The sequence below is a fragment of the Accipiter gentilis genome, chromosome 2, assembly GCF_929443795.1.
Source record: "Accipiter gentilis chromosome 2, bAccGen1.1, whole genome shotgun sequence".
Lineage (NCBI taxonomy): Eukaryota > Metazoa > Chordata > Aves > Accipitriformes > Accipitridae > Astur > Astur gentilis.
The window spans coordinates 15,005,676-15,032,929 of record NC_064881.1 but is presented as its reverse complement, the minus strand read 5'-3'; the positions used below and the strand labels follow the sequence as shown (position 1 = coordinate 15,032,929).

Genomic DNA, 27,254 nt, shown 5'->3' with positions numbered 1-27,254 from the left:
GGCGCGCGCCCGCCCGCGAGGCCGAAGCCTCGCGAGAGGCCGCCGCTCGCTCCCGCGCTGCCACGTTCAAAGGCGCCGGCGGCGGGGAGCCTGCCGGGCACGCGCACCCGGCACGCCGCCGCCGCCCCGCCTCCTCGCGCCGCCGCCAATCGGAGCCGGGAGGCGCCCCGCCTCGTTCCCGTGAGCGGTCCGCGATTGGCTGGCAGCGGGCGGGGCCGGGCGGGGCCGGGTCGCGGCGCGGCGCGGTGCGGTGCGGTGGGTGCTGCGCCGCTGTGGCCGCAGGGCGCTCCCGCACGCGGGGCTCAGGTGGTGGTGGCGGCGGCGGTTCCTGACTCGCTCTCGCTGCGGCCCCGCCCCGCCCCCGCCGCGCGCGCAGCCGCCGCCCCTCGCTGCCTGACAGGAGGTGCCATGGCCTCACGCAAGAGCTCCCGCGGCGCCGGCGGCAGCCCCGGTCCCGGCTCCAAGAGAGGTGAGCGGCGCCGCTGCGGGAGCGAGGCCGTAGCTTTGGGGGTGCTGCCGAGGGGCAGCCTGCCGGGACGGAGCGGGGCGTACCGCCGCGGGGCGGCGGCCGCAGCCCCGGCGCTGGGGGAGGGGCAGGGGCCGATACCACCCCTCGCCGCGGCGGCGGCGGGGAGCCCCCGGGCGAAGCGAGGGGGTGCTGCGCCTTCTTCTCCGCCTGCGCCTCCCGGCGGGCTGAGGTGTAGCCTCCCCCGCCACCCCCCGGCCCTGCTGCCGGCCCTCGGCGGCGCGGGCCTGCGCTCCGCTGGCGCCGCGGGAGCTGGGCGCGGGGGAGGGGGACGACGACGACGACGACGGGCGCAGGGACAGATGGCCGAGGTCTGTCCCTCGCGTTTCCGTCGTTGTCCTTCTCGGGATTTCACGCGGAGGAGAAATATTTGCCTGGCCGGGCCTAGGCGGTGGGGACGCCCCTCGAAAGCTTCCCAGAAGGGTTGGGGGGAGCGACGGGCAGGTCGTCTGCCCGGGGCGGGTCTCGGCATCTCTAGGTATCCCGGGAAGGTGCCCTCAGACCTCTTCCTCCCGAAGCCGGGGCTAGGACCGGGATGCCCAGTATCTGATGCTAGTGAAGCCGCTGTTACTCTTGTGTTCAAATTCAGATGTTGGAGTATCTCCTCAAGCTGACCTGTTTAACAACACTGGTCTAAAGCTAGTAGATCTATTGTGGATGTAGCATCTAAGCTGGTGGTTTCTGTAACTGTAGAAGCAAGGAGAAGTACTCTTGGAAAAATGCAAGCAGAAGGTTTTTCGGTACAGCTATCCAGCCCCCCCCCTCCCCCAATAAAGAACATCTTACCAAATCTCACTATTTGTAAACTACTGTGTGTGGACAGTTTAGTTAGGGAAAGCTTTATGTGCAGTAGCATTTTTAACCATAGCAGAACATGCTTAAAAGAGAAAAAACCCTATATACTTCTGGAGTCACTATGCAACCATGCACGCTGCACTAAAGAAAGGAAGTGCTGTTATCAGAGATTGACTGTTTGCTCCTTGTAACTTCTTTGGTTTTGAGCTTGACGTGCACAGAGCTCCAGTGATGAAATATGGTAATGACACTGAAATAATATCTGATATAATGACACCGATATAGTATCAATGTATTGAATATAGCAATAATATGGAGAACAGTATTAATTAAAGGATGAACCATATAGGATTAGTTTACTTATAACATGATGAATTAAGAGAAAAAGATTTCAAACATACTTAAGCATAAAAGAGTTTAGAGATGATATTACAGTGTTTATGGAAGTGGTTTGGGTTTTTTTAATTTTCTTTTTTAAAAAAATCTTTCTTTTTCAATTGCTGGCCTATGCTGTAGAGTCTACATTACACTTTTTGTTTTGACTGGAGGTGCTCTGATCATCATGCAGCATGAAGCATGTTAAATACAGATTTTCAATTACAATGCATTCAGAACATGCATCCCTGGTTTAATTTTGAATATTAAACATGGTTCTGTTAGTATTTTAAATATCATTTTAAAGGTTTGTCAACATTTAAAAAATAAATTTATTAGGAAACTGAATCTCTGACTTAATAAAAAAGTATTCCATTGGTTTTTATTTTCAGTCTGAGTAAAATTTTATCTCTTTGTATTAAAACATATCTGGTTTGTGTAATTGCACTGGGGACTCTTTATTTACTGTTATCTATGAGGAGATGAAGCAGCATGAGTAATGTGTTAGGCACTCTCCGAAGATGTAACCTCTTAAATTTAGACAAATGTTTTGTTAGTTTCAGCAACTCTTAGTTAGAATCCATTGGACAGCCATAGAAATTACAGCGTGAAGCTGATGCTGTTTTCATAGTTGCAGCTGCAGGAAGAGGTAATGGATGATTACTCCTGTGCGAATAAAAGAACAGCTAGAGGAGCAGAGTCCTCACAGCAGCCAGTAAGCTTTCCACAGTGGAGGGATGTGAAAATGAGATGAAATAATTTTGAGATGGTTAGTAATTGGGACTGTGAAGTATGCAAACCTCAAGTTTGAGGCAGATCTTGAAAATGTTGTAGTATTCACTTTCACAGCAGTTCATGGGAGAGGATGTGGCTTCTTGCCAAGGCATTGCTCATAGCTCTGAAACCACTGAAGTTGACAGCACATCTAAAAATCTGTGCACTGAAGACAATGACAGCATCTGTCTGAATGTAGTAATCTGCTTTTAGGTTTCCACACTAGAAAATATTGACAGTAATCTTACAAATAGATTAAGTCTGAAATAGTTACAAGTGTAGTTTATGTAGGTGCTTTCGGATTCACTGAAATGTCAGAAGTGGTACTAAATATTTTTTAGAAATAGAACTCTACCTTTTGCTTTCAAAAGTCATATACTAGAAGCTGTCAAATCAGTCCTAAAAAAAAAAAAAAGAAAAAAAAAAGAGCTTTGTACTGCTGCTGGTGGACGCTGCTTTGAAAGTGACATTTACAGAATTGTGTGAATATGCCAGTTACTTTGAGTACAGAAGCAAAAACCAGGTCAAAATTTGACAGTTTGGGGATACTTAGAGAGGGAAACGTGTTTGTTATTATCTTTACTGGAAAGTTTGGCTTCTTGTCACTGGCCTGCAGAACCCGTTGTAAAAACTGTGGCATCTCTAAAGGAAGAAAGTCAATTTTAAACAGCTAGATGAAGTAATGGATACTTTCTGGAATATTACTTAAAGCTTCATTAGATGGTTTTGGTACAGGAACAAATGCGTGTCACCTTGTCAAGATTTAACTCCCTCAAATTTCATGAGATGGGAAATTTGGAATTGTCTTCAGCGTTAGCTGAAGCTCTTCAGTAAGAGTGAGGATCAGCAGCAGCCCAGCTACTTTTGAGATACAGGTGGCTGAAAAAATATGAATTAACTTGTAAGCCATGCTTACTTGTAGGAGTACAGATGATAAGGCATCTATCATTATGTTGCTGTGTGGTTGTCTTTTGTCTTACAGTACATAAGCAAGGACTTACTTAAACATAATTCTCATTGATCATATAGTTGTGCAATAATTGCTGTCTGTTTTCTTTCTGTTTCTAATGACAAGTGGTAGAGTAGTTCTCCAGTAAGCTAGGCACTATACAAACCCCACATTTCTAACAAGAGGCATCATCTGTATCTACAGAAAACTATTTTCTATCAGAAAAATAATAAATCCTACCTCTGCTGGTTCTGAGGCCATGTTGTCATCACACAGATTGAAGTCAAAGAACTCTACTGTTGCCTTGACAAATTTTCTTTAATCTCCATAATAATGATTGAGATTGTCTTCTGACATTCCCTGCTTTCTTCTGCAAGATCCCAGAAGATGTTTGATTTCACTTTTTCTTGTTTTAACCATGTAGTTTCCTTATTTATCAAAATGCAAATGTAATGCCAAGCTTTTAACTCCTTCTACGCATCTTTTGGACCTTCTAAGTTCCCTTAATCTAATCCGTTCATTAATTTCTGGCTTTTCAGCTTTCTTCAAATTTGGGGGTTTTTTTTGGTATGTGTTCAAGTTGACCTGATGTCCTTATCCAATTGCAGTTTTGTGCTAATATTAACTTCTTTTTTAATTAACAGTATCACTTGCTGGAGCATGTCTAGAGAAGGGCAACAAAGCTGGTGAGGCGCCTAGAGCACAAGTCTTATGAGGAGCAGCTGAGGGAGCTGGGGCTGTTTAGTCTGGAGAAAAGGAGGCTTGGAGGAGACCTTATCACTCTCTACAACTACCTGAAGGGGGGTTGTAGTGAGGTGGGTGCTGGTCTCTTCTGTCAGGTGGCTGGAGATAGCACGAGAGGAAATAGCCTCAAGCTGCGGCAGGGGAGGTTTAGATTGGATATTAGGAAAAATTTCTTTACTGAGAGGGTTGTCAGGCATTGGAACAGGCTGCCCAGGGAAGTGGTTGAGTCACCATACCTGGAGGTATTAAAAAAGTGCGTAGACGGGGTACTTCAGGACATGGTTTAGTTGGGTATGGTGGTGTTGGGTTGACGGTTGGACTTGATTATCTTAGAGGTCTTTTCCAAATTTAATTATTCTATTCTAGAATGATAGTTGTGCCTGTTAATTTGCATGAACTTTGACATTTTATCTCATCTCTATTGTAAAGACTACTTTATAGTGTACTTTCTTTGGGTGAGGCTCTCCGTTAGCTTTTTAATTTACATAAAGAGCAGAGGAAATTCATCAGCTAAACAGGTCACTTTTTTCCTCCTGAAGCTCTTTTGTTGGCTGTTGGGAACATTGAACTTCACTTCATGCTTTAAGTGGGATTGCCCATGCTCTCTCTGGTCTCTCTCAGCTACCCAGCTGTGCTGTGGTATAACATCTCCTTTTCTTACACCATGGATTTTATGTAAATATGATGATGCTTCCATCTATCTAAAAATTCTGTCTCTAATTTCTGATCTGAACTACTGGCCAGTGTGCATGCTTTATGCTCTTGACTTTACAATTGTGTAGTGTATCATCTGATTTCTTGTGTTAGAATCTATCCATTATTTCCTTCTTCATTTTAATTGTAATCCTTAGGAAGAAGAGTGTTAAGGTGTTGGAGGTCATAAGTGAGATGTGAATTTGGGATGCTCTGTGGGGCTTAACAAATGTTTTGACTGGTTTGTCGCAAGTCTAGCTTGTAGTGTTTGCTAATAAAAATTCTCATGCATTCAGTTACTGTGTTGCTCAGTGCTTTGATTTGGCTACTTAAACTCAATGTTACAATGTTTTCTTGTAACATCTTTGGTATTCAGGAGTATACAATGGAATGTTATTACTTTGTTAGAGTTGCTATACAGCTGTTGCAGACAAATGAGAAATTCTTTGTGTGTCACTGGTGGAATCTATATACTGTTTTAGAAATGTTGCAGTGATTTCTTCACCAAGCTTATCCTATTGCCTAATTTAGTTGCTTACAACTAGTCAAAGATATTGAATTTTTACCATTAGTGCCAGATATTACTATTTTTTAAGCAGTTTGGCACAGACTGGTAAAAAACATGTCTCTGTGTTCAGAACAAGATGGATTTAACCAAGAAAGTTGTTTATGACTTGTGAGACTAATTCTAGATCTCTGAGTTTTAATGGCATTTGTGTATCTAATAGCTAACTATAGCTTTCAAAGTATGAATTGATCATGTCAGTGATAAAGTATCTAAATAACAGCAACTCTGTGTGTGTGCGCGTGTTTCTTCCCTAAATCTTCAGAAAACCCTAAAAGATGTGCTAATACAGATGGCAAAACGATGAAAATGCAGACAGCCACCTCTTTGTGATTCATCTGTCTGCCTTGTGTCTTGTTCAGGGTGGCCTTTCTGGAAAACATTTTAACATATTGTAAAATAAACTGCCAAATTAAATAGTGGTAGCAACAGAAATGGTCCAAACATCTATAATTTACATGGTATGTTGCAGGGGTACCATCAGTGAAATTACTGGGTTTGCTGGGTCTGCCTCCTCCCCCCCCCCCTTTTTTTTTCTTTTTTTTCTTTTCTTTTCTTTTCTTTTTTTAAATGTCCTGTATAAAACATGAGACAGTAACTCTTCAAACAAGTCAGTTTTCTTATCTCTGATTAAAGTGATATAAAAAACATTCTTAAAATTGTTAGCACAGGTATTCCTCTGCATACATGAGCAGATTTGCATTGGAATAGTGAGTCCTTGATATACCTCTTCATTCATTTGTCTAGAGCTAGAGTTAAATGAGCCTATAAAGGCAACCCTGTAGTGTCTTAGGCTTATCTGTAAGAAACTTTCTATACACCGTTAGCTATTGAAAGGTACGGTAACTGACTGCCAAGGTCACCCTGCAATGAATAATGATCAATTTGAACACAGTATATGCTATTATGACTTGTTTTTCCATGTTGCCTGGTATTTGGATTTCTTCCTGTTGCTTTTTCTCAAGGAAGTATTATTTCGGGTTTTAAGATTGATACCTAAGTGTAGCAGGATTGACATAAAAACAAAGAGAGCCTGATACTTTCCCTCTATTAGGACTTTTTCTCCTTAAGAATTCTGGAGCACTGGGAGATTCCTCTCCATTCTTCTGGACATGCTGCCACTTCATAAAGACATCAAGGAAACTTTTCCTGCCCCTTTTGATGCAGGGGTGGCTGAAATCTTGGGGCTGCTCTGTGTTGTCTAATGTGTCTTACCTGCATGCAGGAACTCATTATGGGCTAAAAGATACTATTTGTGGTGCTTCAAATATGGAGGATCCTTGCATTTGACACCTGCAAGGATGTCTGCGTTCATACAGGTTTTGAGTATTTAATTCGTTAAGAGTTTAAATGGTATGTAAGAGAGGTAACTTTTTCAATAGCCTTTTGAGAATAGAGGTGTTTAAAATGCTGGGTGGAGAACCTAAAGTATCACTAATAATCTTAGGGAGACAAAGTTGGAGTATATTTTCTCAGATTTTGGCAATTACTCTGAGAATGCACATGAAAATTCCCCATCAGAGGTGGTAGCTAGTCTAGGTTGAGACTCCAGGGCTGTATATCATATGGGGGGATTAAGGAGTTAAATTTTTCTACAGTTCAATACTATAGGTCTGTCTAGTCTGAGGTTGCTCTGCAGTCTTCCTCTTTTCAATTCCCCTTCCCTGTACCTGAATTAGTAGCTGTGCTGGTGCTAGGTGAACCACACAGGGAACTGATAAGCCAAAAGCTGACTCTTTTCTTTTTTCCCCAGACTGGCTCAGTGCACAGCTTTATGGAAAGTCATTTGGGTAGAAGGGAAGAGACGACAATGAGTGGCTGGGCATTAGGGGAGGGTGAGGTTGAATCTAGACTTTTATGTTCGATCATGTTACCATGGAGCCATGGTGTGAACATAGAAGGTGAATGGTTTGTTTGGATGTGCTAATGTAGTGGCTGGATATATAGGCTTCAGTAAAGACAACAGAATTTACTAGCAGTAGAAGGCATGTGTGTTAAGATTATTTCTAGTTACAGAGTACATAAAGAAGTGAGATTTCAATATTGCTGTTTCTTTAAATTGAAAACCACTTTACCGATCACCTGTATGAAAAGAAAAGTTCATTTTCAGCTGGTCCTTTCTGAATCACTTTGAAACAAGTAATAAGTGTTCCTGTGCTAATTCTTATGTTGAATTCTTCATTGTAGAGAACTTGAGCAGTGAAGTTCTGAGTTACCCCAAGTGGTTCTTTCCTGATGAAGATCACAAACTGGTAATCTGTGTGATAGCCTGCAGCAATCTTTTTCCTAACTGCATCCTACGGGCTAGCTCTTTGCATGGAAGAGTTGTGAGCTATGCTTTGAAGTGGAAATCATAACTCTAGTATGTGTCTTTAAACCCACTGGAAATTAAGTATGCATATAAGCATATACTGAGTTTGAACAGACTGTAGTATGTGTGGTTCAGCTTTGTCAGAACTTTTTAAATGAAGAAAATTTTACTCTTCTTATAGGAAGTTGCACTATAACTATGCATGTACTTACCTTGTGTAACAAATGCTACCAAGCTGTTTGTTTGAAGGCTTTCTTTATAAATATTTAATAGCTAGGGGTTTTGTAACTATTGAGTAGCTGTTTTCTTGTTTTACAATTTTTTTTCTCCTGTGGTTCTGTTTGAATGATGATCAACAATTAATTACTAATGTAACATATCTCACTCACTTTTTACACTAGTGTTTTTTAAGTTTGTTTTTTTTGGTTTGGGGTTTTTTAGCATTATTAAAAAAAGTTCATATAGCAGTTTGTAACTGTGGTACTGTTTCTTTCCATAGTAACTGGAGGACACAGTGATATCTTTGGAAGCAAGAAAGCTGTAAAAAGAGCAATACTTTTTGCAACTGAGATCCCGTAACAATGTATTTTAACAACTAGTTATAAGACTTTAGGTATGAGACACCTAAAACCTCTTTTGAACTCTGTAGGACTTGCAGATGCATAGCACTTCTATGAACTAACACCTAATTAAATTGACTTAGTATCAGACTTGAAACTTTGCTAAGTTTTAGGCATTAAATACAGGATTTAAAAATGTTCTTTCTTCCATGAGCAGAAACCCATGAATAGCAGAGTTTAAGGTACTTGCATGGCAACTAGAGTTCTATTTGCTTCTATTTGAAGCTCCCTCATACCATGAAAAAAATTGAAAGAACGGAAATGACATCATCCATTTTCTTTCTTTTGTGGCTTAATTAGGACTTGTTGCTAAAACAAATTGATGTGACCCACATTATAGAATAAGAAAGTGGAACAGGGAAAAAATACCCTAAAATTAATGCCAGCATGCTATACACAGAGATGAGGATTTTCAACCTTATGTAATAGAAACTTTTTTAAAGGTCACCACCAGCAGGATTTGCATGTTCTGGGCTTAAGTATTTCTTGTATTTCCTCTCCACATTTACCTTTCCTGAACTTTGCTCTGGCCTAAATACAACTAAATATTTAATTAACCTAATAATTATGTAGGTCTATTGGCTACATTAAATCATTCAGGTACAAGATAGAGGTAGATTGTATAATTTTAGATCTTATTTCCAAATTTTCTGTGGGAGAGAGCTGGTTAATCAAAATAGCAGCTATTAAAAATCTTTTAAGTCATCTGCAGTTAAAATCGGTATTAATTTTGTTTCCTCCTCAGTTTTATAGCCAATACAGGTATGTTGATCCTGTAGTGAGAGACAAACTAAAATGTCTTTATAAGTTTGTAGTCTTAACCATGAATTTTTTGGCTTGATGTTGAAGTCAAGTAAGTTTACAAGAGGCAAGTTCTACATTAAGTTTTGGACATGAATTCTATTTTGTATTTGCATATACATAAAAGCAAAACTTGAGAAAATTGACTAAAGCATTTAGGAAAAATATCAGAATCTAGGAGGTTGTACTTTTCTGTAGAAATCTATTTAGATTATTAGGTAAATAGATAACACAAAAGATTTTTGTTCTGTCTTTACAGGACTTTTATTTTTTCCTGAAGTGCTAACTCTCTAAGCCTGTTAGTATACTATCCTTAAATTTGTGGAAGAAAGGTTTAAAAAAAATAATAAAAAATCCAAACTATTCAGGTAGTATGTGATGGATGCATTAAATACTGTTTTAAATATATTCCTGTTGATAGGCAGTATTCATTATAAAACTCTTTCGAGTTGTAAGGACTGTCATTGTTAGCCATTTAAGCTGTGTGCACATCTGTGTTTATTTTTTCCTTGTAATAAATCCTAACTGAAGAACTATTCAGAAAAAATGTTCATCAGAATAACCAGAAAGAAAAACCCAAAACATGGCTTGGACAAAATTTGACTAGCTTTTGAGGGTGATCATCTTTGTAGCACATTTAGAAAGGGAGCAGGTGCAGATTCAGGATTGTCTCTTATTAACGTATTATCTCTATATTAATTTTTACCTCCTCTGACTTCAGCAGTTATGCTTAGATAAACAGAGCTCCAGAGAAAAGTTGTTAACAGCAGCAGCTCTTATGGTACAAACAGCTGGTCTCTCCAAACCTCACTGAAAAGTGCAGACCTAGCACTGCAAGTAGAATTCACTGTTGTGCTTTATTTAGATGAAGTGCCTTTGACGAGTCTTATGAACCTGTGCAACCTCCTAGGACAGAATTTCCCATTAAGTTTCTTTTTGTCTTTAATTTGTGACTGTTTTTCCTCTTAAAAAGAAAAACTTATGTTTCCTTAAAGAAAAAAAACAAAGCCAGTCATTCTTGTGATGTTTCTTTTATTAGTAGATTTCTTCTGAATAAATTTTCTGATTTTTGTTGGTTATGTATGGTCTTAGAAGAATCATTTAAATGGAAAGGAATCAGGATTTGTTCACTGTTTATAGTCAGAATAAATGTAACTACATAAGAATAGTAATAAAAAGCAAAACGACCACCCTGGGAATGATGCTTGATATCAGTCAGCCAGCTGATAATCTCATTCTTGTTTTGTGTTGGATTTTTTTCTGAAGAATAATTAATTCTGACTTAGCTGCAAGCTAATGTGATTTGTTACTAAAAAACTCTTCTAAATATTGTGGTACTTCTGTGAACCAGAAAGGTATCTATAGGCTTAAAAGTACTTTGAACTGTAACAGCTTATATTCAGAAATGGGCAGACTTTTTAAAAGTATTGACCATCTCTCTCTATAAACTGAATGTAAAAAAGGAAAAAACCCACATGTATCATTTACCTGAAGTATACTTTCTGATAATAGGATTGCAGATCTGATTCTGTGTAGAACATGACTGGAAAGAGTGGTTTCTTACTTCTGTGCAATACTTTGGTAATTGGAGCTCTCACCCAGCATAGAGGAGAAAAAGATTTAATTGCATTTTCTTCTTCTTGAAGAAGTTTGGTTGACTTTTGGTGTTGCAGCTGCTGTTTATGGGGTATACTTGAACACGAGTGAGAGTGTGTATTTTAAATTTCTGTTGTTGAAACTGTTTCAATCCAATGTGAAACAGAGATTCAGCCTGCTGAGAGTGAGCCTGACAATAGGCTGGTTATGTCTGGAGTCGCCTCTCTTACCTAGAAAGAAGGGGAAAAACTGGGCTTTAGTCTCTGTTCTGCAGAGCTCTTCTTTTACAAATTGCTGTTGTGGCCAGTTAAAATTTGAGTGTGAAGGACTAAAATGGCTTTGTTCTCATACCCTTGGGTATACTTAACAATGTGTTTTAGACCTCTGAAGAATTCAGACAGTGTTCCCCAGAGGAGAGAACTGAATCTCTGATCTTTCACATCCTGATTAAGTTCTGAATTCAAGGAGATAGTTCAATGGAATTGCTTCATCATTGAAGAGAGGTGCTTCCTTTCACTAGGGAAGTTAAGCAAGGTGCTTATGATCCTAGAGGTTTTTTTACATATTTTGTGATGCACCTCTTCCTCCTCCCCCTCCCCCCGTCCCCAGTTGGCCACCCTCAGCATCTCTGCGATCAGCCTGCTTAGTTGTTGAATCCTGAATTTATGACTTTGCTCTCGTTTTCAGTATTTATGTTGTTCTTTTATTGTTTGTATAGTAGGATACTTTACTATGAGAAATTTTGTAGGGATTGAAAATTAAGGACCTTAAAGGTTTATGTGAGGATTGATTGTACATTGAATAAGGAAAAGGTCCTCAAGTACTAATATAAAAATCTGAAGTGGCAGCAGGAGAGCCAAAACTGCCTTTCATTTGGCTAATTTATTATTTCAACTTTAAGTTCTGGTCATTGTGTTTTCTTTGAACTTAGAGCTCTTTCTGTTCCATCCATTCCCCAGTTCCTAACTATTAAGTTTCAGATTTAGTTTATTAAAGTCCTTTGATAATGTGCACAGGTATCTTTATAGCCATGTAGACTATATTATAAAAAGTGCAGAGCAGAGATCTAGTTTTTAATGAGAATAATAATAATAAAAAGCCACTTTTTTTCCTCCTAATTTCCATTAAGGCTGCTGTGCAGAAGATTTCTTACATACCAAAAGGAAGAATCAATTTTGTATAACAAAGAGTTTATATTGAATTTATTAAAAGTAAACCTTTACCTTAAACTTTAGTCTTATCTCTAAAGACCTTGCTGTCATGACTGATTGTAAAACAAAAATTTCCAAGTTTGGATACGTGAAAGCTTAAAGTTGGAATATTTTATAAGTGATACCATAAGTATTTTAGTAAAAATATGTCTCCCTTACAAAATGAAATAGAGTTTGTAAAACCACATTAAAAGCACAGATTTGCCCATTAAAAGTATATTATTCCACCCTTGGTACAATGAATGAAAATTAAAGATGAAAATCTGGTTTACCTCAGGATAGCACTTGCAATCATTATGATGTGCGGACTTCTCAGAATGGAACAGTTCAACACGTGCTTATTGAGTCTAGATTTTAAAATACGTATCACAAAAAGTATGTATGTATATATAAATACACATATTTGACCTGTCTCACAGTAGTGAGGGGGGGAAAAAAAGCTCATATTTTAATATGCAGGGGAAAACAGTATCAAGAGAGAATGCTTTCCCTCTAATAGATATTTTACTCAAAATACTTATTACTGACCCCACCCCAAAAACCTTCGTGGAAAACCCGTTTAAAATAATCAACTGCAATTTTATTACTGAGAATGGCTTGCAACAGTTGTTTTATTGTTAATGATGCTGGAACAGATAATTTGGCAAAAATGTCAAGCAGTAGTAGGCCATGCTTATACAAGAGAGGTTGTTTTTTGTCTTTGCACTGCTACTAGTTCAGCTCTATTGGTGGTAGGACAGTTGTAACTTGAGGGTTTTTTTATTTCTCTCCGGTATCTGTTATTTATCACTCTGCATTTTGCTTTTAAAACGAGCTTGTTCTAAAGTCTTCCTATGATCTGGCTGATTGATAATTTTTACTTCTGAAATGTGATTTTTAGATATTTCTTTGAGGCTAGTGTTTTGTTGTTTTTCCTTTTACTGTGTTTTTCTAATTTCTATAACTGCCTGCTGGTGAGCAATTCAATTTAACCTCCATCTTTCACAAAATAACCAAAATTACATTGTTTGGTATTTTTGACTATAGCATTTAGAGAGATAACGTGTAAGCCGGATTTTTCAAGGTGTGTGTTAATGTATGTTGTTCATGGGGTGTATAATCAGTTTTGTGGCCCTTTGGTCCATCTTCCTTTTGATGAGTTTGAAGAGTTTCCCCATTTTAGCTGTAGCCTTCCCTTTCAGGAAGGAAGGTGCTTGTCATTTCTTGGGAAGATGTGTTCTTGCAATCAATTGATTTTTAAAGGGCACAAGATAAGGCTGTGGGTACTTGGTTAAAGGTCAACATATGTGTGTTAGTTTAGATTGGGAATGTACATTTGAAATTAATTTCTTGACTGTCGCTACTCACTTTGCTTTTAGGCGTTGTGCTGTTGTCCCTGAATATACTTGATTAGGTTTGAGTGAAATGAAACAGAAAGGTATGCACTTATGGGCATTCAGCCTGGTAAGATCTTGTCTGGAGCAGTCCCTCCAAAATACATGTAATATGGGCTTCAGGTTCTCAGCATCAGTTGAATGCTCTATGAATCCACTTGTAAGATCTGGCGTCTGCAAATGCAGGTGCAGCTGAAGTGGAGTTGCAATAGGTTTTATATGCAATAGACTACATATCATTGCGTGTAGAATTATTTCCCTTAATAAGCTGTTGATTTCTCCATATATTTGGTGACTTTTAACCTTTGTTTAAATTTTCCTCCAATCTTGCTCTAAGTCACTTGTGCATCACATAAGTCACAGGAATGAAGTAGTGAGATCTTTCTTAAAGCATCTGTTTGATGTATTCAAGTGGTTTTAAGGATAGTTAAGATACACTAGTTATAGAATCAACTGCCTATAGTTCCTTTACATCCATTTGAAAAGTCTTAAACTCGGTTGTTATTTCTCAGTTATTTTCTCCCCTGAACTTATTGGGAATTGCATTTGGTAATTAGTTTCTGGATGTTAAAACCGCAGGAGGTGTATGTTGTTTTTCAAAGTAGCTGTAACATTCTACTGTTCACTCCATCCACCTGATGGCTGTGTTATTTAAAGAAGTGTGAGGAAAGAAGGGCAGAGTGCTAGATCCTGAAGTTTTTATTAGGGTTGCTGTTAATTAGAAATCTGTTTGTTTCTGTCTTCCACCCACCCAAAAGGAGTGTGCTTTTGTTTGAAATGCAGTGGGAGAAGAATAGTTTGCTAAAATTGAACATGTAAGTTGAATAGTGTATTAGGGGTTTTTTTCCTCTTTTTTTGGTCCTTAAGAAGAAGAGAGTACGTTTATCAATAATCATTTGTATTAGCTTTAAATTGTACAGGTAGTATGCATATTGTCAGAATTTGAAGGAGGGGTCAGATGAGTTAGTGTTAGTCCTTTCTGGAAAGGGAAGGCAACAAAGCAAAATCAATACCTCTGCTACTTTTAACAAATACGCAATAGAAATTTTGCCTGATTTAGCTTTATGGCATGTGATGTATTGCACTCTAGGGAAGCAGGCTTTACTTTGGCAAAACTATCAGTAACCCTCCTTTGGGTCTGCTAGAAGTAGATATGAGATATACTGGGGAACAGATCTGATCTGAAAATTCTTTGGCAAGAATGTGTGTGGTTGGTTTCAAGTAACTCTTTTAGAAGACTCAAAAGTATGTTTTACAAATCAGCTGTCTTTTATTGTTAAAATGGCTAGCAAGTTTCAAATGAGCAGTCTCTCCAGGATACTTGGGAAGCCTGGTAGAGGAGTGCCAACATGGAGAAAGTTTCTTGGGTGAGGGCCAACTTAACAAATGCAAGCAGGCAAGCTTTGTGTCCAGACTTGTGTTTCAGCTTATGCCAATGGATTTAATGTCCTTAGAGCTCAGGCACTGAGGCATACATTGCAGCAAAAATACTACGGTACAGTGTGCTCAGTTTCATTCGCTGCTGTGTTTGATGTTGGAGGATTAAGGGGAGGGGAAAGGATCAACTACCCAGGATGCTTTGTTAGGAGGAGTAAGTGAATTTGATTGTCGTCAGAACTAGATTGCCATATGAGTTCTGAAAAGCGTTTGGCTCCTGAGGATAACTGTTCTAAAAATAGATTCGGAGGACAGGTTTCTCTTGGGTCCAGTTTCGGGTTCCAGCTGAGCTGGCTTTAGGAAACTTGTTTGCTCCTGTTGCAAGACTAGAGTGAGGATAAATTGTTTCTTATTCTGCCTTCAACATTAATTTTTGGAGATATCGACACACTCGCTCTGTCTGGAAATCGCGCACTAATGTTATGGCTGACGACACAGGTATAATCCTAACTTTTTTGTGAGCAAATGGAAAACGCGTAGTTGCAAATACCAGCTGTGTCTGATTTTATAATCAGCAGAATAACTGGCTTAGTGTGGTATGTTGGTGTTTTCTAGCCAGTTTGCTGTTCTAGTCTGCGTTACGGGGCTGCCTCTGTTCTCTGATTAAATGTTCTCTGGAGTAGAGGTATTTCATGAGTTTATGGCAGGTGGTTAATTGTAACTTAGTTTTTGCTTGAGCAGAGCAGATATTAACATAAGAGACATTATTTTGTGTTCAAATATCTGACATTAAAGTTATTTTTGAAGTATGTGACATTACTAGGTGTCTTTAACGTAAGCTAAAGTAAAAGGAAAAAGGTTTTCATACATTTTTATCTAGGTGTGACTCTTAATGTGGGGTGGGTAAGGTACAGGACTTTTAAAGATTTGCCGTTGAGGGATAGAGCACACTTGAAAACTTTCCGATGTCTGCATAAAGACATCTGGTGGTGTAAGCATAGGCTTACCAGATATGGCAAGTGACCTACTTCTGACATGGCTGGCAGCGTGTGCAGGGAAGGGGCTTGAATTGAGAATTAACTGTCTGGAATGAGCTGTGAGCCTTGCAATGTTTTGTTCTGACCCTATGTGTAGGGTTATCTGTGCAGACCATAGATAAATTTTAGGTTACATAACTTCCTTTTTTATTAAAATGTTGCATGATCAAGCTGCCATGGTTGAATTCTTTGCAGAATTTTTCAAGAGTTTTGAAAGTAATTTTCCTATAAGATAGGAAGCCACAGCATAAAAATCTATCTTTAACTGTTGTGAAGATACTTTTATAGCAGAATCTGTTTTTGAGGGATTTGCATGAAACAGTCTTTTAAACTGGAAAAAATATGAACAGCTATGCTTGATTACTTAAATAAGTTGTCTTTTCTTTCTTTTTCCTGTTCTTTTCTTCTAATAAGTAAAGCCCCTTTCTTCAGAGGCAACTAACAATGAACAGTAGAAAGCAGTGTGGTAAATGAGTAAGCATGAAGTACAGTAAGATTCTCTTTCCTGTTTGCTTCTTCCACTACCTGGTTTGCTATAGAACAAAGTTGTAACCTAGAATCATTTAAAAAGTTTTTAGCCTTAAACTTTCATTTTAAATATGTAAAAAGCTTCCACTGACTGCATTGGAACACAGCAGTAGCAAGGTTCTGCTGTTACATAGCATAATTGTATATTTCTGAATATTAAGATTTCCAGCTTGAGTACTTTAAGTAATTTTCATATACAGTTGATCCTATTTCTGAATGTACTGGTACACACTGCTTGTCTTTGCCTCTATTTTCTGGCTGCCCGTACATCTTTCCTACAAGAGAGATGTTATGATGAGTAATGTAAATGGACCTCGCACGTGTGTAATTAGGGTGCTGTGCAGTGGCAAGCAATACATGCCTGATGTGAGGCTAAGTTCTATGGGTTTCTCTCTAAATGTTATTGAAGAGCCTATACCACGGCAACTTTGTGTTTAATAAAGAAAAGAAACTAAGTAGTTGATATTTGATCTTTGTGAGTAGTCTTAATAAACATTTTTTTTTCCCCAATAAAATACTGAGCTGAGTAAAACGTGATGTGAGTCAGTTGGGTTTTTTTATTGGTCTGAACTCGATATATAGCCCAATGAATGTAATAAAAGGTTAGTTTATTACAGCTGTTGAACCTGACAGCAAGCAGGGTCTGAAAGTACTTCTGTATAATATCTATTACAGAAATAAGTCAGTCACCAATCTCTCATTACTCATCTTTCAGAGCTACTCCATTGTATTCTAAACCCCAATCATGTTGATATTTAGCTATTGAGGGTATTTTTTGTCTTTTTCTATGATCGGTGTTAATAAATACATAAAACATTACTTGCAATTAGTGTGATAAAGTTAACTCTCTACCTTATTACATTATCACAATATTCATGACAAAGTTCCTCGAGTATTTCAAAATATGTAAGAACTAGTTTTACTTCAATAACTAGGACTGAAAGTGGCTGAACAGGGAAAGGCTGATGCTTAGAATGGAATGAAGTGAAATAGGCTGATAGACTTGAAACTGGTGGGTAAGTGCTGCCCTTGCAGCGGTAGTATAAGGAGGCAGAAGAGCAGTCCTTGAGAAAGGCCACAGGCATCTTTCTGGATGCATATTTATTTACTACATGTAACCCTCTTTCCCTAAAATGTTCCTAAAGCAAAAGAGCAAGCAATTCATGTCTTCTGTAGTGGTGATGCCCATTTGGAACCCCCTACCCATATGCTAGGTTGAGGTCTCTCTTTTCCCAGTGGTTCGTTTATAACTACTGTATTTTTTGTATACGCTTACTTTCCATATGTGCAGTTATAAATGAAGCTGTGATTTGCATTACGTCTTTGTGTCATCCTTCTATGTTTCATGGGACTGGAAGTTTAAAGGTATTCAGCATGTAGTGAATCTCTGCTAGATTCTGAGGAAAGATATTTTTAGTTGGTAGAGTGTCTGAACTTGGAGTCTTACCCTTAATATGGTTTAGATTTTAGAGCCTTCTTAGGGTATTTGAATTTTCATTTTGATTCTGTGAGCTAGTTCAACTAGCTTTGAAACTTGCTTCAGAAGAAACGCTTTTCTTCCAAGCTGTTTCTGCTGGTCATATTGCCCTCTGGTGGCGGTTTGAGAACTGTTGGCACAAATGCAAACCATCTCAAAAATGTTAAGCTGTGTGTATAAACGTGCACTAAAGGGGAGGAAGGGGGGATTTCCAACTAAGTTGTTAAGACAAATTACATGAGGGTTTTTGGTGTTTGGTTGGTTATAGGGCTTTTACTAAGATAATCATCAAGCTTCCCACCGTAATTCAGCGTGATATGAAAAACAAGTAGCAGTGGTGAAGTTAAAAAAAAAAAGTGATACTCAAAATGTGTTGTATTCTGTGTAGTCATAAGAAACATGATTTATAATTATATCCTCAAACATAATTTTCTCTTTTACAAATCCATTTTTCCTACTTGTTTGCCTTATTTTAACAGAGACTAAGCATGGAGGAAGCAAGAATGGAAAGAAAGAAGGCCTCTCTGGAAGCTCGTTTTTCACCTGGTTTATGGTAATTGCTTTGCTGGGAGTTTGGACGTCAGTAGCAGTTGTCTGGTTTGAACTTGTAGATTATGAAGAAGTTCTAGGTAAGAATTTTAAATCTTAAGACACTTCTAATAATTGTTATGATATGCACTAAATGGAGGCCATTTTAAATTTCTAGATATCAGATTTGACTAATGTGGTGTTTGCAAATGACCTACATGACAAGAATAGGCAATGTAGCTTAAAAAGTACATTTTAATGCTGAACTCCATTATGATAAAATGGGGTTCTCATAAGACTGTAAAAGTTTATTAACATACTGCATTTATTAAAGAATTGAAAAAGTCTCCAAGGATAGAACTGGATCTCTTTGTAGAACTGTAGTTCATTTGAAATGTCAGCTAAATATGTATTGTTTCAAATTAAGGTCTCAAACTTGCAGCAGTGGTTGAAAGTGGGCAGCTAATGTTACTACTCCTCTGATGGACTGTGTTGCCCATAGAGTCAGGACAACGGATGAGTCATCCTCTCATGAATGAGCTGTTGAATGACCTCAGTTTTAAGCTTATAACAGTAATAATTGTATCTCAATATGACAATGTTAAGATAGTATTGTTAATGTAATATCTAAGGGTAAAAATTAATGTCTTGAAGGTCAAGATGTATGTCCATAGGTAGAGCTATTGTCCCTGATGTTGTAGGATTCAACATGCACTTTTGCAACTGCTGGTTTTACAAGCTTTACAGCTTTACAAATCTGTTGGTACATGCTTTTTTGATCTGGACTGATTTCAAAAGAAGCTTCTGGTTTGAAATTGGGTCTAGTGATGCAAATAATGGTTTTTATATTTTTACCACGCATGCAGCCAAAGCAAAGGATTTCCGTTATAACTTGTCAGAGGTCCTACAAGGTAGGATATTAGAGAAATAAGCTTGCTTTACAGTCCCTTGGCTAAAAATTTCCGTTTACTTTTTTATGTTTTTAATTTTTTAGAGAATTACTGTTCTTCTACAATGACATGAAACTCAGTCATTTTTCATCTGTCTCATTCTTCATGGTTTTGAAGATGATACAATTCTTCTTATTTCTAGAGAATTACATTTATTCCACCAGTCTGCTGTGTTTAACCATAAACCGATAAAGATCCTTTCTAATTGATTGCTTCCATGCAATGGTGATGGCCTTATTTTTGTCTGTTCTAGACCCAAGTTTGAACTTTTTCTTCCACAAAATTTTTCTAATTTTCTAAGCACCATATTAAGAACTATATTTAATTTATTTTAATGGCAATCAAGTTCTGCCTCCATTTAGAGAATGACAAGTGTAATGGTAAACTGGCAAACTATAAGGAATCAGAGTTATTCTGCAAACAGTGGCAAAAATTTCAATCCTATTAAAAGTTGTGTCTGAATTTTATCAGAACTAATTAGGTAGCTCTGTACTCACTTGGTGATCCCAGGACACTTCTAATCCTAGATACCACAATTCTATGCTAAAAATTCTTTTTGAATAGAGGGTGGATTCTCCTTTTGCATATACTTAGGGCTGGTAAAGCTGCAATTTCAAAAATAAAAGTGAGAAGTCTGACATGTTAGTCACCTGTAAAAGGATGGACAACTTTTTTGTCTGCAGTGAATGTTACACAGTTGTTGATAAAAATTATGAATGTTTTTCCTTTGTTCAGGAAGTAGGTTGCTTACCTTCTGTTAACTTGGCACTAAAAATTATATACCTATCTTTTTTTTTCTGAGAATTTAGAATGGCAAGAAGCATATAATCAGAAAACAAATGGTGATTATTTGATTAATTCTTGTTTTATTGTTTGTTTTTCCTCAAACATGTTGAATGTTCCTTATGAACTTAAATTTTATTCTGAGCAAAACACGTTTATATAAAGCACATGAGTTAAGTACAGATTCATTTTAAATCCGTGAGCACCAAAATAAATGTGTGGAAAAAAGACTAACTTGTGTTCATTCTAAAGTCTAGGAAATGCAGAAAGGAACTTGAAATAATGGTAATATTTTCCAGGAAATTTAAAATGTGGTTAAGAGGAGTGCGGCTAAATCATTAAAAAAAATAAAAAATGGTAACAACCTAGCTTTGATAGTCAACCATTGCACATTCAAAACACTGTGCTGGAAACAAACTGCTGAATCCCTAATTCTCTCTTCTTCCTCTCCTTGTGTTTCTAGGCAAGCTTGGGATATATGATGCTGATGGAGATGGAGATTTTGATGTGGAAGATGCTAAAGTGTTGCTAGGCGAGTACCAACACTGGTGGAATAATCTATATAATTCAGTTGTCATATTCATATTTGTTTTTTTTTTAATGTCAGAACAATAGTTCTGTTTTGTCCAAATTGGAGAACTTAAATTGATTTAATTGTGGTGGGTTTTTTCTTAACACAAGTTGTAGGATTGTGTGTGCAACTTGTTGTAGCAAGTTGTGTTCTTTTTCTCCTAATATAGCAATGTAAGTGGAAAGCATTTAATTACTTACAGGATGATTTTGAAGTTAGGTGGCTGATGCTGCTGTATCGATTGTTGAAAGATGGTTGTGATTATTAATAAATTTATCAGATGCAGGGCTTAAGATGCTTCAAGAGTTAAAACATTGTTTATGTTAACATGTTAAGCCAGGTTCATTTTAAAATGTCTTCCAACAGGCCTTTGTGCTTCTTAGATGACTACTTGTTTAGCATATTTTTGTACTGTCTTTCCTCTATTCTGAGTTATCCACAAGTCTGTTCATTTTCTTTGCCCTTCAGAAATCCTACATGACATGGATTTTTCTTCTTTGATGTTGAAACACTGGTTTTTAGGCTTCTGTTCATTGTAGTTTGGGAGAATGTCTTTCTGCTCACTGTGTATCTTCAAAGAGAAATTTCAGTCACCAAACATGCTTTGTGATACTGCCCTTCTACCTACATCTTCTAGCAATTAAAGCACTACTATCTTCAGCTTCACAATCAAGCATTGGAAAGATGCTTCTTGCATACCTGATGTTAGAAAGTTTACTTTTCTGTAATTGATTTGGTCAAATGTAAACCTATTCTGAGCAGGCAAACCTAGCAAGTTAAACAAACGAGACAACAAAAATCCCCAGCATAGTAAATAATAGCTTGAGCATAGGGCAAAGTGGAACATCTCAATCTAGTCAAACTTATCAATAGTATATTAGGATGTTATGGCTTGCTGTTTGAAACTCACTCCATAAAAATCAGTTTATCATCAGTTTATTTTTCCACACTTAGGTTTGGAGAAATAAGCAAGTCTTTGGGGGGAGTTTTTTTTAATCCCTTCATGGTTAAAGAAAACCCATGCAACTAATATTACTGAACCAGTTTGCAGTGGTGTGAATTTAAGAGGCACTCCAAAGAATCTCCAGCGCTCTGAATGACTTCGGAGCTACAAACTTGGCGTTAATTATAAATGGTGAATAAGATAACACTTTGTATAGTTATAATCCTAATCTTTCTCTGTCTAGTGTATAGAAAATGGATATCATTCTCCTGTGGGTCATATTAGTTGGAGTCAGATTGCCAAGGTGGTAGCCAGAAACATGCTGCTGCTTTGTTACATGCCTGTTTTATGCAACTTGATAAAGCTGGGAATTCTGCCAGTACATGACAGTGTTTCTATTATAAGCTTGTCTTATCACGCATTTAAATCTTGTACTTCAAATGTGACATTAAAAGGTCACAGATCAAAAGTTACTTTTATTATTTTTGAATACTTGCTTGGAAATACTGTTTAATCGCATTTAAGTTTATTTTCTGCAGTGCAAAGGAAATGGTAAATTTTGAAAAATTAGAAAACATTGATAGAATTTATGAATATAAAAATATAGTTTTTCTAATAACTAGCATATAAAATTATTAACTGAAATTCCCAGTAAATTATTGTGCTTGTTTGTATTTTACGTTTAATATGAACTAAAAAATGAACACCACTATGCAGACTAAAATTATTTCATTGATGCAGAAACTGGAAGACTAGATTCCCTCTTGAGAACTTTATCTTCCAGAATTAAGCCTTTATAGTAAAGAAAACCATGTAATAAGCCTATATTCAACTGCATTAAGGTAACTTTCTAAATATTGAATGCATAGCTCCTTTTATATTTTATTTGTGAGGAGCTTGTTAGTACATATGTTGTGTTTGAAGACTTGTTACTTTCTGGGATTTTTCTCTGGGTCAGACGACCATAACAGCAAGTAGTTTCTCTGCTAATTTAATATTGACTTAAAAAGAAGATACTACTTTTTGATGTTTAATGATAGGAAGTAATATTTTTTTTTTCTTTCCTGCTCGTCAGCTATTACTAAACTACTGTATATTGAAGTTGTGGCGAGTACAGTGGTTTAATGTTGTCCACTTCCATAATCTTTGGGTTTTGCTACAAATTTAAAGATTTAATTTGCATATTAATGATAAATATATTTTTAAGTTAATTTAATTTTGAGAAATGCTTCTACCAGCGTGAGTTTATTTTATATTTCAAAGAATGGTTTAGTAGCTGATATCTTAATAGTTTTCTGTACTACTCAGGCATGCCTAAATAGAAGAATTAAAATTTATTCATTTATTTCTTGTATGTATAAGGTATGATAGAGGTTTGATGATTAAGTTCTCTTGAGGTATTTGTGTAATTTTAAAAACAGTGTGTGAGAAGTGTGTTCTTCCCCTCTTCCCTGTCTCCCCCCTCCCTGAGCAAGAGTGGGGAGGGGGAAACACCTAAAACCCTGCCAGCCAACCAACCTCAAATGTTTTTTTTGTTAGTTTTGTATCCATTTATAAAAAAATTATCCAGGGTGGAAATGCAAACTTGTCAAAGCTAGTCTGCATTTATCTTGCAGATTCTTTCTTTTTCACAGGTGTTTCTGAGGTTCTGTTTACTGAATTCCTTTTGGTAATGGGAAGAGAGGCTTAATCCCCTCCTTTGAGGGCTGCTGTTACCAATAGTTCTTATCCCACTTTTTGTCCATGTTGCTCTGATTGTTCTTTGAAGGAAGTTATTCTTCTCAGGAGGAGTGTTATACCTCTGTACTTGCTTTAGCTCAGTATAGAGAAACAGTGGCTTCAGTCATATTACAAAAAAATGCATGTATAGGTAGTACTAATGTCTGTTGTAATAGAATCTTTGGAGCTGAGCTATTTTTTATACTTCAGTCCTTTTTAACAAGCAACAATATCCTGAGAAATTCTACTTAAATGGCTGCAGTAGTTAGTATAATTTTGGAACTGCAGCTACAGAAAGTCATCAATGTATTGTTCTTATGGATTTAGTTCAGAGTCGTTGGGCTATGCAGAAGATAGAAAAAAACCCACAACCGTAGTGTATGAGCAAACAAAGGGTATTTAACAGTGGAATCCAAGCTTCTGTAAACCAGCTTTTTTCCCCTAGTTCACCTATAGTAGAAAAAGATGTTTGCAAGCAGTTGTACAAAGATTGTACATTCAGAAAATCTGTGTGAGATAATGGGAGTTAAGAAAATGCTTTTGTATGGTTAAGCTGTTTAGGATAAGTTTCATACTCTTCTCTATTTTTCTCATGTTCTACTCTAGCACCTTCAAATATTAAAGGCTTGTATATGCTCATTCTCATAAAAGAGATGTTTGCAGGAGAAGAAAGGCTTTGTCCTATTAAATAAATGTAGGCAAGCCCCTCTGCCCCATTAGTTGTGGTAATGCTGTTGATTAGATAAAGATTTTGACTCCTTCGATCACTGTTTGATTTAAATTGTGATGTTTAGACTTCTCTTGAAATAAAGTAGTTATTTCCTGTGTGTCACTGATTTAGCATGGTATGGCTGGCTGATTGGGCAGTTCCACTTTTCAGGTCCTTCTTGCTATGCTTATCAGCACATCAGTTTTACTTTGAAAAGCTGTTCTTCTCCATCATGGGGATGAATGAAGATCAAACACAGTAGTAATTAGTTTTTGTTGTTTTTTTTTTTTAACTCTTTCTAAGAAAGGAAAAAGATAAATATGTGAAACAATGTGTTACTTCTGTAACTCAGACTGAAGTGTCTTTTTTTTTTTCCTGTCTTTTTTTTTTTCCCCTCAACCTTAGATTCAAAGGCCATTATATTAATCCCAGATAGTTTCTGTAAAGAACTGTAGAGAAAGGTTTTGGGGTTTTGTTGTTTGGTGGTTTTAATGGTAAAAACTATAAGACATATTCTTCCAGTTTCTGTGGTTCCCTTCGGTGTCCTAATCTTTGCAAAGAAAATATGCTGCTGTATTCCATCCTATGTTTTGTAAAGATAATTGCCCAAGAGTCTTATTCTTGACTTAGTGCAAGAACAGGGACATCTATATGGTACTTCACGTACTTACAGAAGTGCTATCTAAAGCCTGGGGTCTTCTGTGAGTGGTGGGGGTGGGTTTGGGGTTTTTTTTGGGGGGGAGTGTTTGTTTCTTTTTTAATGCCAGATTCTGACAGAACGACAGAAATATATATAATTCTGTGTTTATAACTTAGATTTATTTTTTAAAATTTTTTTCTTTTAGATTCAGGTTTCCGTTCTTAAACTGAGACTACATTTCATTTTTCAGTAAATATACTTACTTTGGTTTATGTCTTTACATCTTGCTTGGTCCAAATTTTGAAAACAAATTAGAATGATGAATAACTACCATGCATAAAGTTAAGTCTATAAAATTTAATTTTTATAGAACTAAGCCATGGAAGAAGTTGGAGAGGGATATTTATAATACCTTGATTGCCTCCTGGATTCAATCTGTCATTTTTAAACCTTTGGGCTATCCAGTGAAAAATTAAAGAGAATGGCTGGTCACTCAAGTAGAGGTTCTGGACATCCAGGTACAAGGATGTGGAACATCATGGACTTGGAAGTTTCCTCAGAATTATCATTGATACTTTCACTATGTGCTGTAAGAAAAACATGTTGAAATGTGTTTAATGTCTCTGCCATGAACTCCTCTATCTTGAATGTTTCATTAATCTGCACCTAATATTGCTTTGTAGTCTGCATGTGCAACATACTCACTTAATTTTATGTCTTAACAATCTGTCTTCACCCTTAGCCCACTTTTCTGCTTCTCCTTCCAACACAAATGGAGGTTTGTTCTGGTTAGAAGTGGGGGAAATTCCTCCCTCTCTCACTTTAAAGCCTACCAGTAATTGACGTTTGTCATTGCTTGGTCATTCTGTTGTACTTTTCCCAGAATGGAAAAGTTTAAATGTTTAGTAATAACTGTAAACCAGTGGATTTTAATAAAAAAAAAACCAAAACCAACAAAAAAAAACCCAAAACTAAACCCCCCAAAAACCAGAAGGGAAAAAAAAAAGCATTAATCATGGCTTATTTGTATTTTACAAACACCAGTTAGATCACTGGGTCTCATAGCTCAAGCTAGCAACTCCTGGCATCAGAGTTTAGAAGTGACAAGCTCTTTCTTCACTGCTCTGGCCATCTCTACTTTAGCTGTCTTTAGCCTGCTTTAGCTTTTCTATGTAACAATACATATGCCCTTTATATTGGCTACCTATTCATTTTTATGTAGTGTTCTGTATATCCTCAGGTTTGGAATTAACTCCTGAGGATCAAATATATCATGTAGAATACATATCATAGAAAAAAAAATGATTGAGAAACATGTTATAAAACTGAAACAAGCAAACAAACTGCAAAACAACCCCCCCTCCAGCAATTAGAGTCCTCACTTCTAAGCAAAATCAAAATTCTGCATGGTAGAATAAATGTTATCTTTAACAGTATGTTTGTGACAAGTTTGTTTAAATACTGTTTGCTTTTAAATGTTCTTAGCTATCAGTTAAGCTCTCAAATTTGAACGTCATGGCTTAAAAAAAAAAAGACGAAATTGGATGCTTTTAAATAGTAGAGGATTACTGTTAAAAACTGTCTAAAGGTAAATGCTGTGGCAAGAAAACTGAATATAAATGGATTTGGTTTTAGGACTAGGAAGAAGGGAAAGCAAAGTTGCTGCCTTTTTTTAAGATTTTGGCATAATATTGTGCATGTTTATTGTCCAAATTATAGTCTGTACTTTGAAAGATTCAACTTTCTTAACATCTTTCTATTTATTTCCTAATTAGCATTCCTGTAAAGACTGCTGTCTGTGACATGCGATGTCTTTCACAGATCCTCCTTTTACAGTTTCCTCTTTCCACCTAACTGCTGTCTCTTTTTTTCCCCTTCCCTCTCTCTCTCTCTCTCTCTCTCTTTCCTCTATTCTTGTGTAGGCCTGACCAAAGATGGCAGTAATGAAAATATTGATTCCCTTGAGGAAGTCCTTAATATTTTAGCAGAGGAAAGCTCTGATTGGTTTTATGGCTTTCTCTCATTTCTCTATGATGTATTGACTCCTTTTGAAATACTAGAAGAAGAAGAGAGCGAAGCTGCAGATGATGTTGATGGTACGTCACAGAATGAAGGGGTTCAGGGAAAAAAGACTTGTGTTATTTTGGATTTACAGAACCAGTGACTGAGACTAATTTGATTGGCTTTTGAAAATGTCCATGAAACCATCAGTCTTAATATAAGAGGATTGTATGGCATTGAGGGGAAACTCCCAAATGGACGCTATAAAGATTGAACTAAAGTCAGCCATGCAATGTAGTTTCACTACTAGTTGAAAGCCTTTCAATGACTTTTCCATTTTTGTGACAGGATGACAAATACTACACAGTTATGTAAATATGTAGAATAAAACATGTATCTGCGGTTGTGTAGTTGGTTTCTGTATGTGCTTCTATTTGTGCATTTTGTGCACAAAACTTAGAAAGCTAAGTGTAATAATCTGTACTGTTAACACTATAACATTTGTCTTTCTAGCAAACATTAACTGAAGTGTTTTGTAACAGCTTTGATTGTAAAGTACTCTAGCATGACTGCATTATATAAAATACATATTTATATGTTAATCCTTAATATAGACATGACAATGATAATTCTCTTGTGAAATATAATTTTAATAAAT

General features: G+C 37.2%; 1 protein-coding gene across 1 annotated transcript; it reads left to right on the top strand.

Annotated features, from left to right (window-relative positions):
- Window positions 1–219: 219 nt before the first annotated feature.
- On the top strand, window positions 220–27,254 carry LOC126046484 (aspartyl/asparaginyl beta-hydroxylase-like). Its single transcript, XM_049818924.1, has 5 exons — window positions 220–469; window positions 18,232–18,381; window positions 19,147–19,191; window positions 20,477–20,545; window positions 26,518–27,254. Exons 1-5 carry the CDS (start codon window positions 409–411, stop codon window positions 26,757–26,759), a joined length of 567 nt encoding a protein of 188 aa, XP_049674881.1. The 5' UTR covers window positions 220–408; the 3' UTR covers window positions 26,760–27,254.